We start from the raw sequence: 26951 nt of genomic DNA, 5'->3' as shown, positions 1-26951 counted from the left end.
CCTTAAAACTGTTCATGACAGTGGTATATAGAAGGAAAATATTCCAGAGAATGAGTTTGAGATAGAAATGAAATTAAAGGGTGTGATATACCACAAACTGCAAGAATAAAATTTTGAACAATTTCTAACTGGAAGAATAGATGTGAAGTCTAGAAATCAATCTCTGCTATCAGTTATTAATTTATCCATCAATGGGTCAAATCTTCAATGAGCTTTATACAGATTATGAGCTGGCACAAGCTGATCAAGTTCCATGCCTCTGCTGCCTGATGCCGTTCAAGGGTGTCAGGGTTTTGGGGAATAGGCAAAAAAGTGGATTTGGAGTCGAGGTCAGCTCACCCTCGATCTTATGGTATGGCAGAGCAGACTCACGGAGCTATTTGGCCTACTTCTCTTCCTATTTCTTATGTCCACATGTTCACAAGAGTTTTCCCCACTGCCACGCTGTTATCAATTATTTTACTCCCAATGGGATGTCAAGAAAAATGGCACTGTTTTCTCATTATTTTTATGTTTGATTTTAGAAACCAGAAGTGAGCCTAATGATATAATAATTCTGATGACAATATTAGATTGGAGGGTTGACTACACAGAAAAGGTTCTAGATTATTATATCACTGGCTTGAATTTCACATAAATTCAAATATAACCATGTTTTTATGCAGGGGAGATGCAGAAAGAAAATGTCGGATTTTCCCATTGGAGGTGGGACTGATCCTGCGCCGCATTCTCCCCTCCATCTCCAGCCTGCTGGGAAGCACGATTTTCACGGGGTGGGAGCCTTATTGACCCTAGAGACACATCTGCTGCCCAATTAGTGGCCGGGTGCATGAAAATAGTGGCAGGACACCAGGGATGTTGCTCAAAATGCCATTCTTGTAGTTTGTGGTATCAGACCCTTTAATTTCATTTCCATCTCAACCTCATTCCATGGAATATTTTCTTTATATAACATAAACTAGGAACACGGGAAACATTCCAGGATAGAGGAGAGAAATGACAATGAGCCTTTGAGCACAAGTTTGGAGTCTGGTTGAATAGATGGCCTTTCAAAAGCCCGTAATGGTGAGAAGAGGGATAATGAGGCAGAGGGTTTTAGGACAGGGGTTCTAGAGTTGGACAAGGATAACTAACTGCTTTGCCATCAGTGGGAGAAATGCAATGTATAAAGGATTATAGTCAAAAGATGGGACAGTGGAGGAAAAGGCTGCACGTGAAGGGTGGAGTAAGTTTATGGAGTGATTTGAAGCAATTGAGGTTGTGGATTTTAAATTTAATAGACTGGGAATCATGGAGTTAGTGATAAAAGGAGAGATGAACAAGGAGGGTTTAGTGTGGGTAAAGATTCAGGTGGTGGAAGTTTGCGTAAGTTGGAGTCATCTGAGGAAGACATTTGAGAAATCAAGTCGAGAAGTGGCGAAAGCTGCTCAATAGTGATTTATCCAAACTTTCACTTTTTGCATCAAATAAAACTTTTTCAGTGATGCGACCCCTTTTCCCATCAGGCTGCAGCTGGTTAGCCTCAGAGAACTTCTTATGGCTGCCCAGCCTCATGAAAATCTTGGGAAGTCAGGGGCGCTGACTTAATGAGTTCCCTAATGACCTCAACACATCCAATCAGTGAGGCGGGTGACTTCACTTTCCCACCCGCCCCTGCTGTCCCCCCACCCATCACCCCTGCCCACCCCTCAATCCCCCATCCTTGAGAAAGTTAGCAGAGTTTGGAACAGAGATGGCAGACAAGTGCACAGGCCTCCAGGGGAGGGGCCTGTGGGAGGACAGGTGCAGGCACAAGAGGCACAGGGCCAGCAGGTAGCCCAAGGCAGAACGGGCCACTGCTGCTGGTGTTTACAGGCAGCGATGCAGCTACCTCAACATGCCCGAGGTGGAATGCTGAAGGTGGCTCCGCCTCTCCAGGGAAACTATGACTTCCATTTGCCATAGGATTGGATCTGAGATCTCCTCCCACTGTGTGGGTGGACACTCCATGCTAATGGCTCTGAAGGTCACAGTGGCCCTCAACTTCTATGCCTCTGGGTATTTCCAGGGGTCAGTGGGGGATCTTTGTGGAGTGTCCCAATCAGCTGTCCACAGTTGAATGAAGCTGGTGACAGAAGCTCTGTTCGGGTGGGTAATGACATTTATTCATTTCCGTACAGACAAGACCAGCCAGGCTGAGCAAGCCAAAGGGTTTGCAGCGATTGCTGGGTTCCCCCGCATCCAGGGGCAATTGATTGCACACATGTGGCTATCAAGGTACCAGTGGGTCAGCCGGGTGCCTTCGTCAACAGGAAGGGATTCCACTCCATGAAGGTCTAGATGGTGTGTGACCACAAGACGCAGATTCTGCAAGTCTGTGCAAGGTACCCTGGCAACTCCCATGATGCTTATATCCTGAGATAGTCCCAGGCGCCGAGGCTACTCACTTCTCCAGCCCGACTGGATGGATGGCTGCTGGGTGACAAGGGCTATCCGTTGAAAAGATGGCTTATGACGTCACTCTGCCACCCAAGAACGGAGGAGGAGCATGCCTACACAAGGGGGTGATAGAGAGATAGAGAGATAGAGATAGAGGGCATGCTGCCCTCTCGACAATCTGGCACAGGCTAGGGGGTACCCACTGAAGGAAGAGGATCTTGACACAGCTCCACAGACCACAGAAGATGAATCTAGTAGTGAGTCAGAAGAGAAGCATGGTGAGGAGAATGTTGTGGGCATGGAGGCAGACCTCTGTATCCTTCAGGGAGGCAACAACACCAGGGATGCCTTGATCCAATGCTCCTTCAGCTAGACTGCCAACGATCTGCTTCCACCTAATGCCAGGGCTGCCACCTCCAATCCTGGATGTCTGAAATGACCCTTTCATTTGAACCCAAAGTCCACTCAGTGCCTGTGCAATAAAGTTTAGAGCCACTCACATCCAGCCTTACATACTGGCGTACCCTGCACCAAAAATAAATAGTAAAGCATACTCAGGCCATTATGACAAAAACAAAATTTATGTCATTTTCACAAGCCAAACAAATTAATATAACCTTTTCTGGTGTTCATTTCCACACCACTAAACATAAACAAAACATTACAGAACAGAAGATCACCTGTGACCAATCCCTCTTGTGCTCATGGTGCCTTAAACTTACGTTTATGAGTGCTACGTCTTGGTGTGTCATCTCCCCCACCACCACCCCCCAACCCCCCTAACACCTCCCTAGCCTTCACTGGCAGCAGCATTGCTGACTCTGCTGTCTTGTTGGCCTCATGGAGCTTGGCATTCGTTCTGTAGCCAGTGGAGCTTGTGCTGATCCCGCCTGAGAGGGAACAGCCAGTGCCATGTCTGGCATCTCCCCAGTTATCGTAGCATCATCAGATGCCACGCTCATTGGAAGAGGGTTGGAGGAGCTGCTGCTGACATCCAGAGCGTCTGAGAGGAACCCGTAGTGATGACAGGAAGCTTGTGCTCCAATGTGAGGTCGCTGTGGACCTCCCTGCTTGCCATTGATGGACGGGCACCTAGCTGGGATAATGGGTGCCTCATCCATCTCCCACTCTGGCACTGACTACCTGAGGTCATTGCCTGTGTGAGGGCTTGAAGGTCCGAGCACAACCCCAGGAACCCCTCATTCTGTCCCTGGAGCTGCCTGTCCAAGAGAGTTGCCACTCTCTCAATGGAGGAGGCAGTGCGCATGGCCATGAGGGTCAGTGCAGTGCTCATGCTCCACACGGACTCCTCCACAACAGAGACCATGGCACACACACCCTTATGGATCTCTGCCAGATCCTCCCGCACATCTTGCTGGACATACAGCATCTGCCGCCTAATGGAAAACTCCAGAGGCTCATCATCTGCCTTGGATTCAGAATCCACCTGGTCTCCAGCAGTCCTCCAACTGCCGGCACCCTGGGCACTCTCTACCTCTGCCTGCTGCTCAATTGAGTGTGACGTGCCCTCACCGATGTGCTCCGACATTCAAACCGAAGATCTGCCCACCAAGGCTCTGCTATCTGTGTTGGTACCTGGTTCAGAGAGCGGGTGTGACACAGGTGCAGCTGAAGCCTGGCGGTCCTTTGGCATCAGGGCTGGCTCTGTATTCGAGTGCGTGCTGGCGAATCTAAGGGAGAACAAGGACACGTCATTAGTTTAAGTCATAACACTGTCACTGTGCATGCCAGGCACCCTGGTGAGACAATGGAGATCTGCATCATGGTGCCAACATCTTTAAATGATCAATGGGGACTCCAATTTTGAGGTTCCCATCAATGAAAGAGGCTACACAAGAATTTTTGCACCATCTGAAACTCTCGCCTCTGTGTACTGCAATTTTACCCGTGTGTGACACCCCAGCCTCTCCACCACCGGCTGACCAAGGTGCGTGGCACCTCTCCAGCTCCAAGGCATCCTACTCAAATCTTGTAAGGATTAGGAGGTTTGGGGGGGGAGGGGGGGGCTTTGCCTGTCCGTGACCTCGCAATCTTATAGCTCATCTTCTCCTGAAAGGACAGAGGCGCATTGATTAGTCCACTCTCTACCTGCAGCGCTATTGCAGACTGGTCAACCCCACCTGAGGAACACCTTGCAGGGCATATCTGAGTCGTGGCCCTCAAGCCTCAAAGTACTCAGTCCAAGCAGCCAGGGCTCACTACCTTGGCCAGCTCCAGCGTCATTGACAATTGGCACTCAGACTCTAATACCCCTGAACTCCATGGGGGGAGGGCCAATCCTTACACTTCACCACACTGATCCATGCCAACACGGTATTCAACCTTCCTGAGTGCAGCAGGTCGTTGAATCTTTTGCGACACTGCACCCATGTGTGTCGCACAGCGCCGTGGCTGCTGACCTGGGCTACCACCTCCTCACAAGCTTTTTTTGTCAGGTGCGGTGGCCTCCTCCTTCCATCGCTGGGGACAAGGGTGTCCCTCCTGGCAGCCACATCCTCCATGAGGACCACAAGGCACTTGTCCGAAAAGCAGGGGGCTGAGTGCCCACTCGACCTGCCCTGCTGCCTGGTGTCTCCAGCCAGTCGAGGCCATAGCTTCAGTCTTCAGCACGCAGAAGGTATGTTCTTCCCTGGCAGCCTTCAAGGAGCTGCTTGTGCCTTTTTTAAACCGCCCACCGGGTCACCATTGGACCCGGCACCTGACAGGCCCCCACCTGGCCCTTCTCGACCCTTGGGGAGACGTGTTTCACGCTGGGTGGTCCTTAGTTGGCCAGCCAACATGAAATCGCGGTCGGGGGCCGATCAGGGGCAAGGTTCCAGGCCTGCTGAACTCGTGCGCCTGCGCCAAGGGTAAAAATGAGGCCATAGTATGTGGACTAGTTTTGGAGACTTATTTAAAAATATATAAATAGAATTCACACAATGTAAGAGCTCTTTAGCTGCCACAACACAATGCATTAGTTCTTTGTAGTTTTCTTGCCACTTTTATACAAGTTTGTAGTTTGATAGAATTTGGACAGTTACCAACTCGTGTGTGTGTGTGTGTGTGTGTGTGTGTGTGTGTGTGTGTGTGTGTGTGTGTGTGCGCGCGCGCGCGTGTGCGGGGTGGGGCCCTTACATACGTACACTAACCTGTGGCACCATTACAATGCACATCAATCAAAGCTTGTGCTCATAAGTGTCTTTACAGCTGGATTGGCATACACCGAAACCCGGCTTTTATCCCAGCCAACTGGCACGAATGGGCTGAGTGGTTCAATAAAATAGTGGTTGCGGGGAGAACAGTTTGTGCATTCCTGCCTACTGCTTTTTTAACTCTGTACAAAACAGTGTTGGTAGGGAGAATACTTCACAAAATTCAATTCTGGGGATCGTGAGACCCATATGGCATCAAACCTGGCAGCAAAAGCTGGCAGCGATCACGATCCAACCAGACAAATCCCCAGATAAGTATTTTTTAAAAAAATCTTCCCCATGCTTTCCCTCCATCCCTTTTCCAGTTGCCCACAGGCCATGCTCACTTAGCTTGCTGGGAACCGTTCACTTATGTCCCCAGCAGGAGCAGCTACTCACCTGATGGGCCATTCCCACTTGCTGGTTCTTGCACCATTCCTGTCAGCTTTGGGTGGCACACAGTACAGGAATTTGAGGCCTGGGAGTTAAAGTGGCCCCAGCCTTTACTCAGCTATCCACCAGGAATTTCCTGCACAACTCTCTGATATTCATACCAACTGATAGTTAGCCTTGGATTTTATGGGCTTCCACAAGCCATACAATGAGGAAAGCCACTGACATCACTGGACATGGATAACCCACTGAATGTCAACCCACAATTCAGAGCTGGAGCTCCAGTCTCCAATCACTGGGATTGTCTGAAGCAATGTTCAAACTCTGCACCTTCTGATTCAGAGGCAGGACTGCTAGCACCAGACCTTTGCCTCTTGCAGGCCTATTGAATTTGTAATTTGTGATTTGTGATTAAATAGCTAACTGAGCTCTCACAGGCAGATTTCATAAATAAATGAAGCCCATTTTTTTAGGATAACAGAGAGGGTGCAGCACTTGAACTGTACATATTTTACCAAACTGTACCGATGGCATACAGTTGTACAGATATTATGCCTAAACTTCTGTGCCTCTCTACCTCTCACTTCTTCTTTACGATGCTCCTTAAAACCTACTTCTTTTGGTCACCTATCCTAACACCTCCTTACATGGCTCTGTCAATTTTTGTTTGATAATGCCCTGCTGAAACTCCTTGGAACATTTAACTGCATAGAAGTGCAAAAATAAATACATATTGTTCTTGTTATCATATAATATACTTCATGACAGTATTTTTATGTTCAATCATTACCTGCGTTGGAATTTAACTCAGTTGTATTTTGTTTTTGTCCTGCAGCTAAGTATCCCGAGATCAAGTCACTAATGGGGCCAGACCCTAATCTAAAATGGATTGTGTTTGGAATGGTTCTTACACAGACCATTGCATGTTTCTTTGTGAAAGATTTGTCTTGGAAATGGATTATCTTCTGGGCTTATGCTTTTGGAGGCGCTGTCAACCATTCATTGACTCTAGCCATTCACGATATCTCCCATAATGTTGCATTTGGCAATAAGCTGGCAAAATGGAATCGATTGTTTGCAATGTTTGCTAATCTACCAATTGGGATGCCTTATTCTGCATCATTCAAGAAATACCACATAGATCACCATCGATACCTGGGAGGCAATGGCTTAGATGTAGATATCCCAACAGATATCGAAGGATGGTTCTTCTGCACTCCATTTCGCAAAGTGATTTGGCTTATTCTCCAACCACTTTTTTATGCTCTTAGGCCTCTTTATGTTAACCCTAAACCTATTACAAGATTGGAGGTATTGAATGCGGTGGTGCAGTTTGCATATGATTTTCTAATCTACTATCTGTGGGGCTTGAAACCAATAGTATACTTCATAGCAGGCTCACTCCTATGTATGGGTATACATCCAATCTCTGGACACTTCATTGCTGAGCATTACATGTTTCTGAAGGGTCATGAAACCTACTCGTATTATGGTCCTCTCAACTGGATAACCTTCAATGTTGGATACCATGTCGAACACCATGACTTTCCCAGTATTCCTGGCAGCAAGCTACCATTGGTAAGTACATGAATTAGAGAAACAGCTTTTAGGAGTTTGCTGATGGCAGTGTGAGTAAATGTACTATATGAGCTAGTACTAAACTGTACAGTGCAGGAAAACCCCAAGTTTATGACTTAATATGTGCTGAGGTAGATGAGCTCAATTAAGATAACAGTGAAGGCACTAAAGTTAGCTGTAGAATCTCAGGTAAAAAAAAAATCAATCCATGTTCATGCTGCATTGGCCCAATGGTCTCAGCTGCAGAGAATAGGCATGGGTTGTCCATCAAATATAGGATTGGGCTCAGCAAATCCCACGTTAGCTAGTGACATTCTCTGGCCAAGCTTACAAAAATAACTGAGGGACTAGAAGGTTGCTGGTGTGTGTAGAACTGCACCCTAACATGAGTCAGCACTTTCAAGGGAATATTGGAGCAATATATTGAAATAGTAAACACCATAAAAATCTCTTCACCATACAAAAGGCAACTGATGTCCCAGTGACATCACTAAATGTGCATAGGTCTATATAATATCTAAAAGGAATAGCAACAATTCAATTGAGTCTATTTCCATCATGGCCGCCATTCTGAATTGCACAAAGCATTTGTAATAACATAATTTTCATTAATATTATTGCATTATAGAGCACTTAAGTTGACAGTGTATTTTTTTATTTCAATGCCTATGTGTTAAAATTAATACAGTTTAAGTCAAATAATTGAATTCTTAGAGCCTAAATGTTCTGGTGTAACTGGCTACTGGCTTGTTTGTTGTTGCAGTCTATTGTATAGATGTCTAGCTGTATGATTGTTAGAAACCTAAATTTATCACCCTGTTTGTTTAATAAGTCATTGTAGAATTTCAGTACAAGAGAGCAGTAAACCTGGATAGTGAAGAATGTTACATTTTATCTGCTATAGGCTGGTTTTTAAGAGAAAAAGGAGCAGGATTAAGTCTTTGAGCCCTTTTTTAGTAAAATCATGGCTGAGCTTTTATTAATAACAAATCCTACAAAACCAGTGATGAGTAAATATTCCTAAGTAAAGTTCTGAAAGTTTAATAAGAATTGTGTTACAATTCATATCATTAGAATCTACTAGCATTGCTCAGAAGTATATGTATTTTTTTTCATTTTTATTTTCTATCATTTTTCTTTTTTAATCTTGCCAAGGTTTTGTTCCTAGTGGGGGTGAATTTATATAAAAGAGCTGCCATTGAATATTCTGTTTCTTCAAATCATATGTTTTGCTATTTTAAGAGGCCTCGTTCTCTGTGGAGTTTACAAAGAACCTCAGTTCCTGAAAACACTTGCTTCAAATATTCAAATTTGGAGGCACAACATTAGTTTTTTGGAAGGCTGGGTTAACAATTACAATGTAGTTTTCACAGAATTATTTTAATTTTTTAAATATAATTTATCTGTTTGACCTTTTTTCATTATCACTCAAACTACATCAGCATGTTGCAACTGACATCATTCATATCTTGAAGCTAAAAATGGACAATGGACAATAAATGACAATGTTTCTTTGATAAGTCAGTGAAATAGGAAAAGTGAGAACGAACTGACTTTGTTATGTATATATTGTGCTAACAATGCTGGAAGCACAGTGCACAGTCACTTAAATTTCACCAATAAAATTCCATTTTATTTACAATACTTATAGGATTTATTAAGTGTAGGATCTGCAGGTGTGAACTTTGATACATGTATTTATATATCCAATAATTTGACTCTGGTTTCAAATACTAAAATATATAATTCAAAAGTAAAAATCTATTTTCCAACTAATTGAATCGTTTCTCATGTATTATTTCTAAGTTTACATCTTTTTTAAATGAAAGTAATATTAGAAATAGATTTATTGAAATAATTATTAGAGGACTGGGTGGTACCATAGATCAGCACAATGACTTTTCACAGCAGATACAGCTTTGTGTTCATGACAGTCTCAATTTGTCATCCAGTGGTTCCTGTGTGAAATAAGTTTATTAATTCTCAAGCCAATTACTAATGGCCAATACTTTAGAGGATCATAGATGTTAGATGTTTTAAAATATCTCTGAATTCTTCATTAATTTGATAATCTCACCTAGATAGGCCATTGAGGTGACTGTGTGTGGGGAAAGGAATATCTACCAAGGGCAGAAAATGGGTTGGTTCTGAATTTGGATTCTAGGAACATAGGAATTGTTGGACTGGTGAGTTAGTTTTGTGGTATTAATTCATTTATAGATGATAAACGACTGCCATTTTCAGTCCTTCTGAATTTGATGAAATATTGGTTGAAATTTGAGCCGCAGAGTTATTGAACTTCAGTCCATAATCACAGTTATATCCCTCAACAACATGAATTTTATATTTTATGATAAAATATTAAAAGTGTAAACAAGACAATTGTCCAACTGTTGATATATTATGCAATGTTAAATATTTGCTATAAAAACATTATTCCGTACATTGATAGCACAGTGGATAGATTAAGGATGGGGATGGTTAGGTAGAATTACATAGATGTGTGACTGACCAACAGAGGGCCCTCTTATCAGATGCAGGGTAAATATAATTCTTCATCAATAAGAATGAGTGTCCTTAAATAAAAGACTCATGATGAGGAGCTAAGACATACAATTTAGCAGCTGACCTGATAACTCTTGAAGTTAGGAGTGAGCTATGATCAGAGCTACTGCATTTTATATCCCATAAGTCCTCCTCTTGCACTCTGCTAATACCACAGGCAAATTAAAAAATCCAAATGCAAATATTAGTTTGAATGATAAACTTTATGGTTTTATGCAGAGCTGTTGCTGGTATGGCACGAAATAGCTTTTGCCTCATGTTATAGTCTCATCTCCATTATTATATGAAATATTAAACACACAAAAATCACTATATGAGGTGTTACTGAAAACAAATATGTGTATTAAGCTTCTCTGAATTAACAGTATTAGAAAAAAATTGAATGGGAAAAATAAATAAAACTCACTACAGAAATAACATTGACATAAGCAGGAGTTGCCAGTAGAAGAGAAAAAGAAATGAAGCCCTACAAATAAAGGAATGGTTTACCAATGCATCTGCATTGATCCAGCGATTCTTATAGCCAAACTAGCTTACAGTTGTACTCCATGTTGGTCCTAACTGCACAAATAATACCGAATGTGTTTTCACTTCTGGTGAACTTGTTTGGGATGTTATGGCACACCATTGTGGTGTAAAAGGCATGTGGTGTGAAACCTGCAACATACACAGTAATTAATGAGCTAACACCCTGCTTGGGTTCATGTGGCGGGAAACGCAAATCAGGCTATTTCCTGACATTGTGATCCCACCTCCTCCCCAGCAGTGCCTGCCCAAACTATTTCATCGTGAAGTGGCGGGGATGGGCTGGAGTCAGGACTGCTGTCTCCTGAAGCAGGGTGGAGGTGGAAACAAAGGCAGGAGGATGTTGAGGTGGACAGGTTAGAAGGCCCACCTCAGTTCCCTGGGAACTTTTGGAAAACCTGGCAGCTAAAAGGAGGTGAGGAGGGCTGGATCCACAAGGTAAGCACCTTTCAACATTGCTTGTGGGCCAAAGAGAATAGAAGTATTTCTCCAAGGCCCAATAATCTTACCTGCTTCACATGTTGCAATTGGCAACACCTGCTGTTAGATCATTCTGAAGCCAGGTGGCAAAATAGGAAGCCAAAAGCCAATCTTTTACTTCATACTAGAGTAATTTATAGAATGCAACATTACATATGATGGCCTCCTCCGTAAACAACACCCAGTGTCCGAGAAGTCTCTCTTTATATGTGCTTATGGTACTTAAACAATGCCCTTCACCTATGTATCTATAACATTAATAATACAATTAACATAGCCATTAACAGATAAAAGCGTAATACTGCAGATGCTGGAAATCTGAAACAAAAACAGAAAATGCTGGAAAAACTCAGCAGGCCTAACAGCATCTGTGGAGAGAGAAACAGAGTTAATGTTCCGAGTCTGTATGACCCTTCTTCAGGTTATACGGACTCGAAACATTAACTCTGTTTCTCTCTCCACAGATGCCACTAGACCTGCTGAGCTTTTCCAGCATTTTCTGTTTTTAATACCATTAACAGATTTATTTTCTATTTTCTTTCAAAACTTTATAACCTATAAACAATATTTCAAAACAAATTGAAGAAAAGAGAAAGGAAAAAATGATTTTCCATTTTCTGTACACTACATCATAATATAACACATCTCTCTTCTAGGTCCTCCAATAGTCTCTTTATGCAAGCATTCCTTTTGTAAAGCAATCCGACAATTGATGATTTGCATGATCCATTTAATCTTTGAGATTTGTTTTCTTTCTAGAATATCTAACAAGATCAATACTTGCCTATTTTTAGTCAATAGTTTTTAGTTGAATGTACATTATCCCACAGGGAACAATTATATAACATTCAATGACAAAACAATTCTCAGTACACCAGTTGTATAGAATTTCTCCTAAAATATTTGGTAAGTAAAACCTCAGATCTATTGCTTCTACAAGAGTCAGTGTTTCTGCAGCTAAAGTACTTTTAACCATCTTTTTATTTTCTTAGCTTCCCAGACCAAAGGGCAACACTTTACATTTTCACCCACTAAGAATTTTTTTAAACCAGCTGTATTTGAATGCCTATTTAGAAGATTGGCATGAGAAGTCATGAAAAATAACCAATTGCATGTCCTTCGGGTCCCCCAAGGTTGGGAACTTGAGTATGCATTTCTCCATATTTAATTATTTTAATGTTGTATTTGCCCTTAAAACATCCTCAATTGTCATATGTTTCAAATTAGTAATTAGTTCCATGACATCAAAATCGGCAGCTGGTCTTTCCTGAGTGCATAACCAATTCAACTGTCCAAACAAATTTCTTAACTGCCCTGTTTCTTCTTTAGATGTAAAATTATCTTTCTGTGTCAACCTAGCACTATGTATCAGGATACGAGTAACACTTCCAACTATCCATAATTTTTTGTTTGCCTTTCTTATTAATTCACCTTCTAATTTGTTGGCAGCCACCTGAGCTTCTCACTCATAAGGGCTTCAACTTTTAGTAGTTTTCCTTGATTGTTTTGTAGCCCTTGTTCTATTGCATAATCTAAGCAAGCTATGGCCTCTACTTGCCCTTCTATGTCTTTCTGGACTATTACTGCAGGATCTCGCCCTCCCATGATGAAAGGCTCTATTACCGGTATGTGATCATTTCCTACTGCAAGACTCACTCCCAGATCCACTATGAGAATGCATTCTTTGTTTTCTTATTTCACCCCATTTTGGCAGTTCACAGACCTCTTGTCCATCATCTTGTACATTTAGCTGATGTTTGAACTTGCTAGTAGCTTGCCCTGCTCTCCATACAATAGTCATATCACTCCATTCACTGGACCCTCTGGTATGTACATCACACAAATAGCCACTCTAGGTAGTTGCCCTTTGGATATGATAGCTCTGCTCTGTGGGTTATCATTCTGCCTATCATTATCTGGCCCCTAATCTGACATATTCTGTTCCTCATTACTGTCAAACATATGAGTATGGGGTTCTTCATCCCCTTCTATTAATTGCTCAGATTCTGAAAGTTTGTAATTAATCCCAGTTAACCAAGATAAATAGACATTAATAGTTTGACTATCATGTGGAGAGCTACCATCTTACTATCACACCCTATTACCTTCCCCAGACCTTTCCATTCTTTATGACCCTCTCTTTTATAGTATACTAAATCCCCAGAATAAAAGTTTATCTCAGACTTATGCAATGCCTTAGAGTTCCCTGAATTTTCCCTGAGACCTCTACCTTGATGAGTGCCCTTATCCCTAAATGTAAAGCATTCAAGTGTACAGGAAAAAAATGAACTAATTGTAGTTCTTCCTAGGACCTGGGGACTACACATATCACAGATGGTATTTTGGTCCCATACACCAATTGATATGGGCTATAGCCCCAACCATTTGAAGCAAATTCTTTGCATGGACTGCCTATGCCAGGGCAGTTGATAATTTGCAGTTTGGTTGATTGGCTAAGATCTTATGAAGAAACTCATTAATCTTCACTTGATTTCTTTCACAGAGACCATTGCTCCATTGCTGAAAGGATTTTCAACTGCAGTGTTCATGACAAGAATGTTCATATTTTCATACATGTCTCTAAATTCGTCAATAATAAACTCTAGCTACCTCCATCACCACCCCCCCAACCCCCCAAAGTCAATTAGAAATTTAGCCAGTGCTCTGAGTCTGGTCGCTATCCATTTTCCCATGACTTTATCTACAATTTCTTTATCAACAGTTTTCTCCTTAACATGTATTACTGTAGAAAGACTGAATTTGCCTGCCATGTTTATAAAAAGTAAAATGAAAATGTTTCTGCCTTTGTCCCATATCTTTAAATCCATGGCTACTACTTCATTAAAGCCTCATGCCAATGGAAGACTTACAGTGGGACATTGTGACTTCCAATGTGACTTTTTACATATGTCACATTTTTCACTAATATCTTTATTGAGCCTTGTATACTCATCATGAACCACACCTGCGTGCTTTGGTAGGATTTTTAATCTGTGACAAGAAGGGTTAGCAAATTGTTTATTTAAGACAATCTGTTTCTTCTTTCCTCTCAAATTCCTATCACCTGACGTTATTAACATTTCTTTAACATTCTGATTAAAAATGTCAGGTTTTATTAAGAGGATGCAATAATGCCCTAATTAGGTGAACTGCAGATCTACTAACCTTCCAAAAACAATTGCTTTATCATGTTCCCCATGCCAATTTCATTTTGTGTTTTTTTTGTAGAAGGTTGGCTGAACAGCAAGGATGTCTCACCAGTGACTACATTTGTACTAATAAAGCAGCTTACTCCACCAATTTGCATAGAATTACCATTCTTGTCAGTAATCTCAATGTGCTGTCATCCCCAAACCTGAAACAGGTAGAACATTCATTTTCTCTAACCTAACATACGAAATAGGAGCAGATTCCTGCCATTCAGTAAGATACCTGATCTGTTTGGGTTTCAAATTCCACATTCCCATCAACCCCCAATAACATTATATTCTTGTTAGGCAATCTAACTCCACCTTAAAAACATTCAATAACCCCACCTCTACTGCCTTCTGGGACAGAGAGTTCCAAAGTCGCACAACCCTCAGAGAAAAAAACTTCTCATCTCTGTCCTAAAAGGGCAACCCTAATTTTAAAACAGTGTTCCCTAGTTCTGGACTCAACCACAAGAGGAAATATCCTTTTCATGTCCATCTTATCGAGACTATTCACAATCTTATATACTTCAACCAAGTCACTTCTCACTCTTCTAAACTCCAGTGGAAGCAAACCCAGTCTGTTTAACCTTACTTCATAAGACAACCCCTCATTCCAGGTATCAATCTAGTGAGCCTCCTCTGAATCACTTCTAATGCATTTACAACCTTCCTTAAATAAGAGATCAAAGCTGCATACAGTATTCGAGATGTGGCCTCACCAATGCCCTGCATAATTGAAGCATAACATCCTTACTTTTATGTTCAATTCCTCTCTTAATAAAGGATAGCATTCCATTAGCCATTTTATTTGCCTGCTGTATCTGCATACTAACTTTTTGTGACTCATGCACTAGAACATCTCGATCCCTCTGCACCTTGGAATTCTACAGTTGCTCTCTGTTTAAGAAATATACTGTTTTATTATTCTTCCTGCCAAAGCGAACAACTTCACCTTTTCCCACATTTTTCTCCATCTGCCAGATTTTTTCCACAAAGCTATCTATATCCACCTGCAACCTTCTTATGTCCTTTTCACAACCTACTTTTTTGCTGATCTTTGTGCCATCTGCAAATTTAGCTATCATGCCTTCACTCCACTAAGTCATTGATATAAATTGTAAAAAGTTGAGGCCCCAGCACAGACCTCTGCGGGTCTCCACTTGTCACATCCTGCCAATCAGAAAAAGATCCATTTATGCATACTCTGCTTTTTGTCAGTCAGCCAATCTTCGATCCATGCTAATATGTTACCCCCTACACTATGAGCTTTTATTTTCCACAATAACTTTTGATGTGACACCTTCTCAAATGCCTTCTGGAAATCTACACGCTCCCCTTTATCTCCTTTCACAAAATCATACTGACTCTTTCCGATTACCCTGAGTTTGTCTAAGTGCCCAGCTATAACCTCCTTATTGATCAATTCTAACACCTTCCCTATGACAGATGTCAAGCTAACTGGACCATAGTTTCCTGTTTTCTGCCTCCCTCCTTTCTTGATTGGAGGGTTTATATTTGCTACTTTCGTGTCTGATGTAACCTTTCCAGAGTCTAGTGAATTTTGGAAAATTAACACCAATGCATCTAGTATCTCATTAGCCACCTCATTTAAGATTCTAGGATGTAGTCCAAGGGGACCTGGAGACTTGTCAGCCCACAGCTCCATCAGTTTGCTCAGTACTGTTTCCCTAATGATTGTAATTTCGCCAAGGTCCTCTCTCCCTTCCACCTCCTGATTTACAGCTATACTGGAATATTTTTTGTATCTTCTATAGTGAAGAGGAGCAAAATAGTTGGTCGTTTCATCCGCCAGTTCCTTATTATCTACAATTACCATTGTCACTCTCTAGAGGACCAATACTCACTTTACTTACTGTTTTCCTGTTTAAATACCTGTAGAAACTCTTGCTATCCATTTTTAAATTTCTAGCTACTTCCTTTCAGACTCTAATTTCTTTCTCCTGATTAACCTTTTAGCCATTCTCTGCCATTCTTTGTATTCTGACCAATCATCTGACCTGCCACTCATCTTTGCACCATTATATGCTTCTTCCTTAAGTTTGATGCATTCTTTAACTTCTTGAGTTAACCACAGAAGGTGGGTCCTCTCCTAGAATTTTTCTTTATAGTAGGAATATACTTATTCTGTGTGTTCTGAAATATCCCTTTAAATGTCGGCCACTGTTTCTCTGTTGATCTATCCTCTAGCCTAGTATCCCAGTTCACTTCCGCTAGCTCAGCTTTCATGCTCACATAGTTGCCCTTATTTAAGTTTAAAATACTAGTCTTACCACTCTTCTCCCTTTCAAACTCGGTGTAAAATACAATTGTATTGTGGTCACTGCTACCTAGGGTTGCCTTTACTTTGAGGTCATTAATTAATCCTGTCACATAACACAAAACCAAATCTAATATAACCTGCTCTCTTGTAAATTTCATCCACAAAGATTAATAGAAGATCCAAACCTTCATCAATATCCAACTGACAGGCATCCAGCTCACAAAATATTTTGCCTCGGATCTTTCCTTTGTTGGGACGTAACAATGCCCAGGCCATATATGGGCTTGAACTTTTCGGATGGCGGGGATTTCTCTTCCCGCCATCCAATGAGTCAGTGGGGAACACATCCCCGTCAACTCCGACTGCCCCGCAGCCATTTCACACTCGAATGAGCATCAGTTGACTCCAGACGAGACTTCTGTCCCTCAGTTGGGAGGAAAACCAGCTTTAGAATGCTGCCAGCCAATCAGATTGGTGACAAAAGCTGCAATGGACAGAAGCTGAGCATCCGGTAGATGCCTGAGCCGAAGTCCCTGGGCCGAATGGCTAGGTAAGTTTAAGGGGTCCCATGGTGGGGCAGGTTGGGAAAGCCTGGGGGGACGGTGCAAAGTGGGTGATCAGGGTGTCGGGTGAGAGGCCTGGGGGAGAAGGGAGACCTAGCAGCCACTGGACTTTAAGGGGTGGGCACCAAAAGTCAGAAAGTGGCTTCTGATGGAGGCACCACCCCCGTCTTCCTACTGGACCAAATCCCGTTCCTTCAATTTCATTCGCCCCACCCCCCCCACCCCCCCACCCTGCCACTTGTCTAAAGTCCCGGTGGTGGGGGAGCCTGAAACTCAGGCCATTGTTTTCTCTTTGGTAAGGACGTAACCTGTAACCACATATCCACTTCATTTGTCCACCGATCATATGGTTCGGATTCCGAGAACATCAGTGGGTAATCATGCCCTGACAATTTATACTTGCTTTCAGTCGTTCTTCACAAAAGTAATTCAGATTACAATCTTCTGTCAGAAACAAATGTTCTTAGTTTCCAACCTTCACCTTTAGGCAACCATTCTCTGTTACCATGTAAAATCATTCTGAAGCATGGTGAAGTACGAAATCAGACACCAATCATTTACTTAACACTTGATTTATTTACAGAATGCAACATTACATATGTTTGCCTCCTCGCTAACAAACACCTGGAGTCACAGAGGTCTCTCTCTCTATATGTCCTCAAGGTACATAATCAATCAATGCCTGTCACCATACCTGTGTATCTTTAACCTTAATAATACAATTAACACCTGCCCTGCTGTAATGTCACCTGCAATCTTCCCCTCAACAGCCATTACCCTCTCTGACAAAAACCTTACTCCCCCAACCACCACATTGGCTCCCTGCCAGTCGCCACCTTGCTACCCCTGAACACCATATTCCATCCCCCCACCATGCTTCACCCCCAGAAAACTCTCCCCCTGATGACCACTGGATCTCCCCACCACTGACTCTGTTCACTCTCTGCCTCCTGATGTGCTCGTTGCTTTAATGGGTCCATGTGCTGCAGGATTTCCGGCACAACAGGTAGTTAAAAACTACAGGACAGTTGGGAAACTTATACTTTTGCTTTTTCTATCAATTACTCCTGTCCTCCCATTCCTGCTTTGAACATGCACTCCCACAAACATCAGGGACCCAACTGTTTTCTGACAGTCATCTGCTTACACTTATGAAATTATAGTTTTATTTGTGGCTTAACCTGAAATTTCACAGCCAAAGATCCTTTCAAAAGATAATGAGATACCCACTGGAGTTCTATATTATAATTGCTGCTACAAAAAAAAATCTCAGCCAAAATGAAGGAACACAGGATTTAATTTAACCTCTCAAGCCTGTCCTGCCATTTAATTAAATCCTGACTGATCTGCACCTCAAATAAATTTACCTGCATTTGATCATATCCTTTGATATCCTTATCTCATAAAAATCAATTGATCTCAGTCTTTAAAATTTCAATTGATGCAAAATGCAGAATTTTTAGGGGAGAGAGTTCCACATTTCTATTTCCCTTTGTGTGTATAAGTACTTCCTGATCTCACTCCTGAATGGCCGAGTTCCAAAGTTAAGCTTGTTTGCCTTTCTCTGGAATTCCCCTTTAGGGATAATAGCTTCTCTGCACCTACCCTTCATCCTATTAAACACCTCCTTCAGAGCACCCCTCAATCTTCTTAATTCAAGGGAATACAAGCTAAGTTTATGGAGCCTGTCCTTATTATTTAGCCCTTTTAATCACAGTATCATTATGGTAAATCTGTGCTATACTTCTTCTAGGGCCAATACATCTTGACAAAGTGGGTTTGGGCCTCTTGCAGGTGAGTCCAGAACTGGGGGGCACTGTTTTAAAATTAGGGGTCACCCTTATCAGACAGAGATAAAGAGAAGTTTTTTCTCTCAGAGGGCTGTGTGACTTTGGTACTCTGCCTCAGAAGGTGGTGGAAGCGGGGTCATTGAATATTCTTAAGGTAGTGGTAGATAGTTTCTTGTTTGGCAAGGGAATCAAAAGTTATCGGGAGTAGATGGGAATGTAGAACTGAAAATAACCATTTCAGCCATGATCTTATTGAATGGCGAAACAGGCTCGAGGGGCCAAATGGCCTAATTCTGCTCCTATTTCGTATGTCTGTATATCCTTTTTGAAGTGCAATACCCAGTTCTGAAGAGGTAACTGATAAGATCTGACCAGCATTCTGCAAAGCTGAAGCGTGTTGCTGGGGGTTCTCAATAACTACTTCCTGGCCAAAGTCAGTATTGAAATCTACTGGAAATTAAAATCAGGAAAGAAAAACGACAGACACCTGAATTTGATATTGTCCATTTTACACTATCAATTAAAATTGAAAAGCCCCAGGGTATCCTGATGCCTATCTAAATCTGCTGTGATAGATGTTCCTGTGCTGGTGCTTTTTGTCTGTGGAGTAGGTGACAGAGTGTTGAGAGATTCTAGCTTTGGCACTGCTACTTTGGAGATGCTGCATGTTTCTTTTGAGGATAGCTATAAAAATAGAAAAACTACAATATGAGAGGCGTCCCATGAAACTGAGCTTACGTAGTGAACACGTAGAGCCAGATGCTAAGGGAAGTGAGATGCGAAATAAAAATAAAAAACAGAAATAAAATACTTAAAAAGCCTTGCATTGCTGAGTACCCATTTAAATACTAAGGCAAAATTATTGTTTGAAAGCCCTATACTTCTTCAATTTCCCCATTTATTACCATGGTAATAAGATCACTGCACACAAATACGTTGGAAAATAGTAGCTATTTGCTGGATTGAAGGCCCAGAGACATGAGTTCAAATCTCACTATGGCAGCTGGGGAAATTAAGTTCAGCTAATTTAATAAATCTGGAATTAACAAACTAGCACCAGTGAAGGGAGGTCTTGTGGTACAGTGGTAGTATCCATATTTCTGGGCCAGAAGCTCTGTGTTCAAGTCCCACTTCAGGACTTGATGGCCATGGTAGGTGCATTCATAACATGGCCAAACATGTTGATTATCAGCCTGTAATTCCTTCCAATACACCTGATGGCAGGCAATAAGAGATTGAGAGTTTATGGTCAGCCGTACTGCAGAAGGTAATGTCAAACCACTGCAGCGCTTTGCTAAGCATATGAACAAGGAGCCAGAGTAGGCCATTTGGCCCCTCCAGCCTGCTCCGCCATTTAGTAAGATCATGGTTGATCTGATAGTAACCTTAAATTTACATCCCGCCTACTGCCAATAACCAATCACCCCATTGCTTATCAAGAATCTGTCCACCTGTGCCTTAAAAATATTCAAAGACTCTGCTTCTACTGACTATTCAGGGAGAGTTCCAAAGGCTTACAACCCCCTGAGAGAAAAACATTTTGCCTCATCTCCGTTTTAAATGGGAGACACCTTTATTTTCAAACAGTGACCCCTAGTTCAAGATTCTACCAAAAGAGGAAACATCCTCATAATCATGGACCAATGTAATGGAAGTCCATGGTCACCAACACCCTCTTTTGGGCATGATAGCTGAAGGAGGAGGGGGAGTATCAGCAATGGTGGGCACGAAACTACAGGATTGTGGTGGAAACCGTGCCCTTCTGGGAAGGATATCTGCCATATTACCAGCTCTGGTATAAATGTGACTGCAGACTCAGAGGAACTCTTAACTTCTCTCTGAAAGGGCCTAGTAAGCTGTTCAGTTGTACCAAACTACTACAATAAAGTATAAAAAGAATAAAACTCGGCAAACTAACTGGCACCAACCTAAGCATCCAATTAAGGTGCACCCAGTCCAGTCAACCCTGGGTCCTCAAATTACATCTGAGGATTTGTGTTACAATTAACAACGGACAGGAGTAGGAGACGTGATGCACATCCCCATCCTCAATGATGGCCAAGCTTAGCACGTGAGTGTAAAAGACAAGGCTGAAGAGTTTGCAACCACCCTGAAGCACCAACACCCCAAGCTCCCCCTCAAGTCACACACCAACCCATCTTGGAAATATGTTGCTGTTCCTTCATCGTCACTGAGTCAAAATCGTAGAATCCCCTAGCTAACAGCACTGTGGGAGTATGAACCATATGTACTGCAGCATTTCAAGAAGTCAGTTCATTTTAAGGGCAATTAAGGATAGGCAATGACAACAATGGCCACATCTCATGACTGATCAAAGGTTGTGTAGTTTTGGATTGGAGGCTGCTCTCTCCAGCAAAAATCAACATTGTTTTAGCTAACTGAAAATCATTAATTTATAATCCATTTGACTGCCAATTGTTCAAAATTTCTCTTTGTGGGATGGGATATGCTTGTTTTGTTTTTATAGGTAAGGATTCAGGGCGGGATTTTCCAGCCTGTCAATTGGACCTTTTGCTGATTGGTTAAATTTCCCGCCCCGCCTGCGAAGATTCCCATGGTGGGTAGGACCGGAAATCCCTCCCACAGTATCTTATCAACCAGCGTGCAAACCTGGAACTTTCTCCCTCAAAAGCCTTTGGATGCTGGGTCAATTAAGTGGCCTTGAATGGTGAAACAGGTTTGAGGGCCTACATAGCCTATCCCTGTTCCTATCTTCCCCACTAAAATTTTCAAGACTAAGATCGATAGACTTTTGTTAAGTAAGGGTATCAAGGAAAAAAGAATGAAGTGTGTAAATGGAGTTATTGTACAAATCAGCCATGATATTTTGGGACTGTGTATGGACTTACCAGGAAGTGGACACAGTGAAGTTTACATCTTTCCAATTAGAAAATGGCTGACCCTGTGGGAACTTAAGGAAGCTGCTCACCTTCAATACTTGCTGCAAGTTCCTGGCCTTTTAAATTATGACTATAAACAGCTTCTCTTTAATATATTATTATAATGGATAACAGTTCCGTTGGGTGGGATCTTCATCAGAATGTGGAATGGGCCAGCCTAGGCCTTTCATTTGTATTCATATTATTGAATGCCCTGGGCATGAAAAGCCAAATGAAATGGCACATTTCATGGCCAAACATATCTCAGTCCTTGCTCATCCAATCCAGCTGGGCAGTTGTGATACCAACTGGTGGAAAATTCACCCCATAAAGCAGAGAGTCAGTTTGTCCACAGGTGCACTAATTAATAATGTATTATTTTTAAAAAATTCATTTATGGGATGTGGGCGTCGCTGACTAGGCCAGCATTTATTGGCCGTCCCTAATTGCCCTGGAGAAGGTGGTGGTGAGCTGCCTTATTGAACCGTTGCAGTCCATGTGGTGTAGGTACATCCACAATGCTGTTAGGGAAGGAGTGCCAGGATTTTGACCCAGTGACAGTGAAGGAACGGCGATATATTTCCAAGTCAGGATGGCAAGTGGCTTGGTGGGGAACTTCCAGGTGGTGGTGTTCTCACATGCCTGCTGCCCTTGTCCTTCTAGATGGTAGTGATCACGGGCTTGGAAGGTGCTGTCTAAGGAGGCTTGGTAAGTTCCTACAGTGCATCTTGTAGATGGTACACACTGCTGCCATTGTGCATTGGTGGTAGAGGGAGTGAAAGTTCATGGATGGGGTGTCAACCAAGCAGCTGCTTTGTCCTGGATGGTGTCAAGCTTTTTAAGAGTTGTTGGTGCTCCATTCACCCAGGCAAGTAGAGAGTATTCCATCACACTCCTGAATTGTACCTAGTAGATGGTGGACAGGCTTTGGGGAGTCAGGAGTTGAGTTACTTGCTGTAGGATTCCTAGCCTCTGACCTGCTCTTGTAGCCACAGTATTTATATGGCTCGTCCAGTTTAGTTTCTGGTCAATGGTAACCCCAGGATGTTTTTAGTGGGGGATTCAGCAATGGTAATGCCATTAAATGTCAACGGGTGATGATCATTGCCTGGCACTTGTGCAATGCAAATGTTACTTGCTGCTTGTCAGCCCAAGCCTGGATATTGTCCAGGTCTTGCTGCATTTGGACATGGACTGGTTCAGTGTCTGAGGAGCCATGAATGGTGCTGAATATTGTGCAATCATCAGCGAACATCTCCACTTCTGACCTTATGGTGGAAAGGAGGTCATTGATGAAGCAGCTGAAGATGGTTGGGCCTAGGACACTGCCCTGAGGAACTCCGGCAGTGATGTCCTGAAACTGAGACGATTGACCTCCAACAACCACAACCATCTTCCTTTGTGCTAGGTATGACTCCAACCAGTGGAGAGCTTTCCCCCCCGATTCCCATTGACTCCAGCTTTGCTGGGGCTCCTTGTTGCCACACTCTATCAAATGCAGCTTTGATGTCAAAAGCAGCCACTCTCACCTCACCTGGGGAGTTCAGCTCTTTTGACCATGTTTGAACCAAGGCTGTAAAGAGGTCAGGAGCTGAATGGTCCTGGCAAAACCCAAACTGAGTGTCAGTGAGCAGGTTTTTGCTAAGCAAGTGCTGCATGATAGCATTATTGATGACCCCTTCCATCACTTTACTGATGATTGAGAATACACTGATGGGGTGTTTGTTGGCAGGGTTGGATTTGTCCTGCTATTTGTGGATAGGATGTAACTGGGAAATTTTCCACATTGCCGAGTTGATGCCAGTATTGTAGCTGCACTGGGACAGCTTGGCTAGGGGCATGCCAAGTTCTGGAGTACTATTGCCGGAAGGTTGTCAGGGCCCATAGCATTTGCAATATCCAGTGCCTTCAGTTGTTTCTTGATATCATGCGGAGTGAATTGAATTGGCTGAAGACTGGCACCTGTGATGCTGGGGACCTCCAGAGAAGGCTGAGATGGATCATCCACTTGGCACTTCTGACTGAAGATTGTTGTGAATGCTTCAGTCTTATCTTTTGCACTGATGTGCTGGGCTCCTCCATCATTGAGGATGGAGATATTTGTGGAGCCTCCTTCTGCAGTGAGTTGTTTAATTGTCCACCACCATTCACGACTGGATGTGGCAGGACTACAGAGCTTTGATCTGATTTGTTGGTTGCGGAATCACTTAGCTCTGTCTATCACTTGCTGTTAATGATGTTTGGTATGCAAACATACCACGTTCCTTCAGGAAGTTCTATAAAATAAGAACTACAGCGAATTGCCATTATACATACTGCCTATTTTAAATCATTACAAAATTACAAAAAATAATAACAACAGTCAGTTTTCTGAAGCCTCAGGTTATTATTTGAACTTATCTAATAGGCTTAGCATGAGATCTCTACAGGAAATATTTCTATTTGATCGTGAGACAGATAGGTCAAGTCTGCTATGCTTACATTAGTTATCTAGACTAAAGGTTTATATCAGATCAAACATTATATAACTAGCCTCCATTAATAAAATCATTGAATAGAATTTCACCAGCCCCTTGTAGATGGGAGGATCCTTCAAAGGATATTTCCAGCAGTGAGAAAGGCAGCGACTCCATTTCCCATCAACAGGAGGCAGATGCCAATTAAATTGCCTACTGACAGCCATTTTACCACTCAGTTGGCATTTTACCAGCATCGGAATGGTTCCCTGCCATGTGAGGAGTCAACCAGCCTTTGAGCAGCTTCCGAGGGGGTGAGGGGGGTTTGTTGGGGTCTTCCAGTTATATTGTTTTATTATTCACAAAGAGTTAGGAACTATATTGTGATGTGCATGAGTATATAAGTATCCAGGATGCCACATCACTTGCTACTACACTACAGTCATACCGAAGTACAATGTATTGGTCCACAACATATGCTGAGATCTGAGAAACACTTCTGAGTCAGCTCCAGCATTTGTTTGTAAAATTGTGATTATATCAAACTTCTAGGAACCACAAGACAGAACATGGTGGCAGCAGGTGCCTGTGAGTCAGACCAAGTCCTATAAATGAAATATATGTTGAATTACATTGAGAAAGATCAACACAGATTAGCACCAGAGGGAGAGAGAGTAAAACTGAGTGAATTGTGAGAACATGAAATGGCTGCTGCTGCAGCTCCAGCTGAGGATGTATCAGGAGGTTGCTGATGTTGTAGAGGCATTTGAGAAGTTTAAGCAAAAATGTAGATTGATATGTAGTAGCTTTTTCAAAGGCACTAGTGAAGAGGAAAGGGTCAGATACATCCTTTTATGGATAAGGGAGAAAGGTTTATATTTGTTTAATAGCTGAGTGATGAATGAGGACGACAGTAAAAACCCAGACAAAATTTTTGAAAAATTCAGCACATATCACCAGCCAAAGTCAAACCATCAGATCCATTGATATGAATTTCAGAGCTTGAGACAGGAACCAGGTGAGCCTGTTGACAAATTCTTAACAAGATTGAATTTACATTTGTTGGCTACGTTTCTCAAAGAAATGGATGAAAGGCTGCTAGATCAACTCATTTGAGGTTCTGCACACCCTGGTGTACAAAAGGCTCTGTTTGGACAGGACAAACTCATAATATCACAGGCGGTAGACACTACAAGAGCACACGAGTCGACAGGTGAAGATGCTGAGTTAAGTCAAGAGAAAGGCAACAATGTTGATGCAGTGAAACAGCAACAAAAGAATGCACACCAGACAGAGAGAAAGATGTGCAAGAGCTATGGAGACCTCATGAGTTCACACACAGAAGGAAATATCCCCCATAAGATTAAACAGCAGAGCTTGTGGACAGCACTAGGAAAAGATGTGCAAAACAAAGAAAGAAGATGGTAAAGGAGTTAGCTGAGGCAGTTGAACAGGGCGAACGGGAAGGAAAATAAACCAAAACATCCATACCCTGAAAGATGATGATAAGTTTATGGATACAATCAACTTAGGAACAACACAACTGAACAAAATATCTAGATGCGAAAGTTCCCAGAGAAAAGAAATTCATACAACCATCCAGATCAGGAAGAAAATGAGAAATAAGTCCACAACTATAAATCTGAAGTTGAAGCTTGATACCAGAGTACAGAATAATGTCACCCCACTCAGACTATACCAGAAGGTCATTCCTGAAAATTTGAAAGAAAATGGTTACCCCAAGAGAGAAGCTTTGAAACTGAGCAACATCGTTCTGACAGCACAACTGAGGTTTGACAGATAGGAACGACCCAAATCAGAGGGACTTACAAAGTTAAAGATGTTAACTGTATGTTGTGTCACTAAAACAGATGGTCCTGCTATTCTGTAGTTGAGCAGTTGCAAAGAGCTGCAGCTGATCTCAGTAAACAATGAGACGAAGGAGGTGTCACTGAGGGTTGAAGGTAGTACACCCATTGAAATGTGTCCTCCGATCAGAAACCAGGAAAATCTGGTCCAAATGTATCCACGTTTTGATGAGTCGGTTGGACACTTTGAAGATTTTGTGTATCACATCACTACTGATCCAGAGAAGAAGCCAATGATTTATCCTCCGTGTAAAGTACAAATGGAAATAAAAGGAAGGCTTGAAAGAGAGTTTCAAGAGATGGAAGAAAAGAAAGTGATCACTAGAATCACAGAGCCTACTTTCTTGGATAAATTCTGTCATTGTGAATGAGAAGACAAGTGAACAGCTACAAATTTGCCTGGATCCCAAAGATCTTAAACAATCAATAAAGAGGAAATCACTGTCCTACACCCATACTGGCAGGGGAAATGTTTTCAGCAAGCTTAGCCAGAAATGGCTACTAGAATGTGAAGCCTGACAAGGAATCTAAACTGTTGACAAGATTCAACACACTTGTTGGATGGCACAAATTCCAGCATCTACCTTTTGGCCTTAAAGTGAGCCAGGATTTGTACCAGAAGAAAGTAGATGAGACGTACAAGGGATGCAAAGGAGCATAGCTGATGATTTCCATATCTATTTTGCGGATGAGAAAGAGCATGACTACCATTTACATGAAGCCAAGGAGAGAACAGGAAAACTGGG

The 26951-nt window shown here is 42.3% G+C and overlaps 1 protein-coding gene across 1 annotated transcript in view; it reads left to right on the top strand.

Moving 5' to 3' along the window:
* degs2 (delta(4)-desaturase, sphingolipid 2) overlaps positions 1-26951 on the top strand; it is a 74627-nt gene that overhangs the window by 14488 nt on the left and 33188 nt on the right. Inside the window, exon 2 of the mRNA XM_041215303.1 lies at positions 6841-7583. Within this exon, the coding sequence (XP_041071237.1) occupies positions 6841-7583 (743 nt within the window). The remainder of the gene's footprint in view (positions 1-6840; positions 7584-26951) is intronic.

This window comes from Carcharodon carcharias, chromosome 20 (assembly GCF_017639515.1).
Source record: "Carcharodon carcharias isolate sCarCar2 chromosome 20, sCarCar2.pri, whole genome shotgun sequence".
In the NCBI taxonomy this organism is placed as follows: Eukaryota; Metazoa; Chordata; class Chondrichthyes; order Lamniformes; family Lamnidae; genus Carcharodon; species Carcharodon carcharias.
This window is presented reverse-complemented; position numbering and strand designations above follow the sequence as displayed.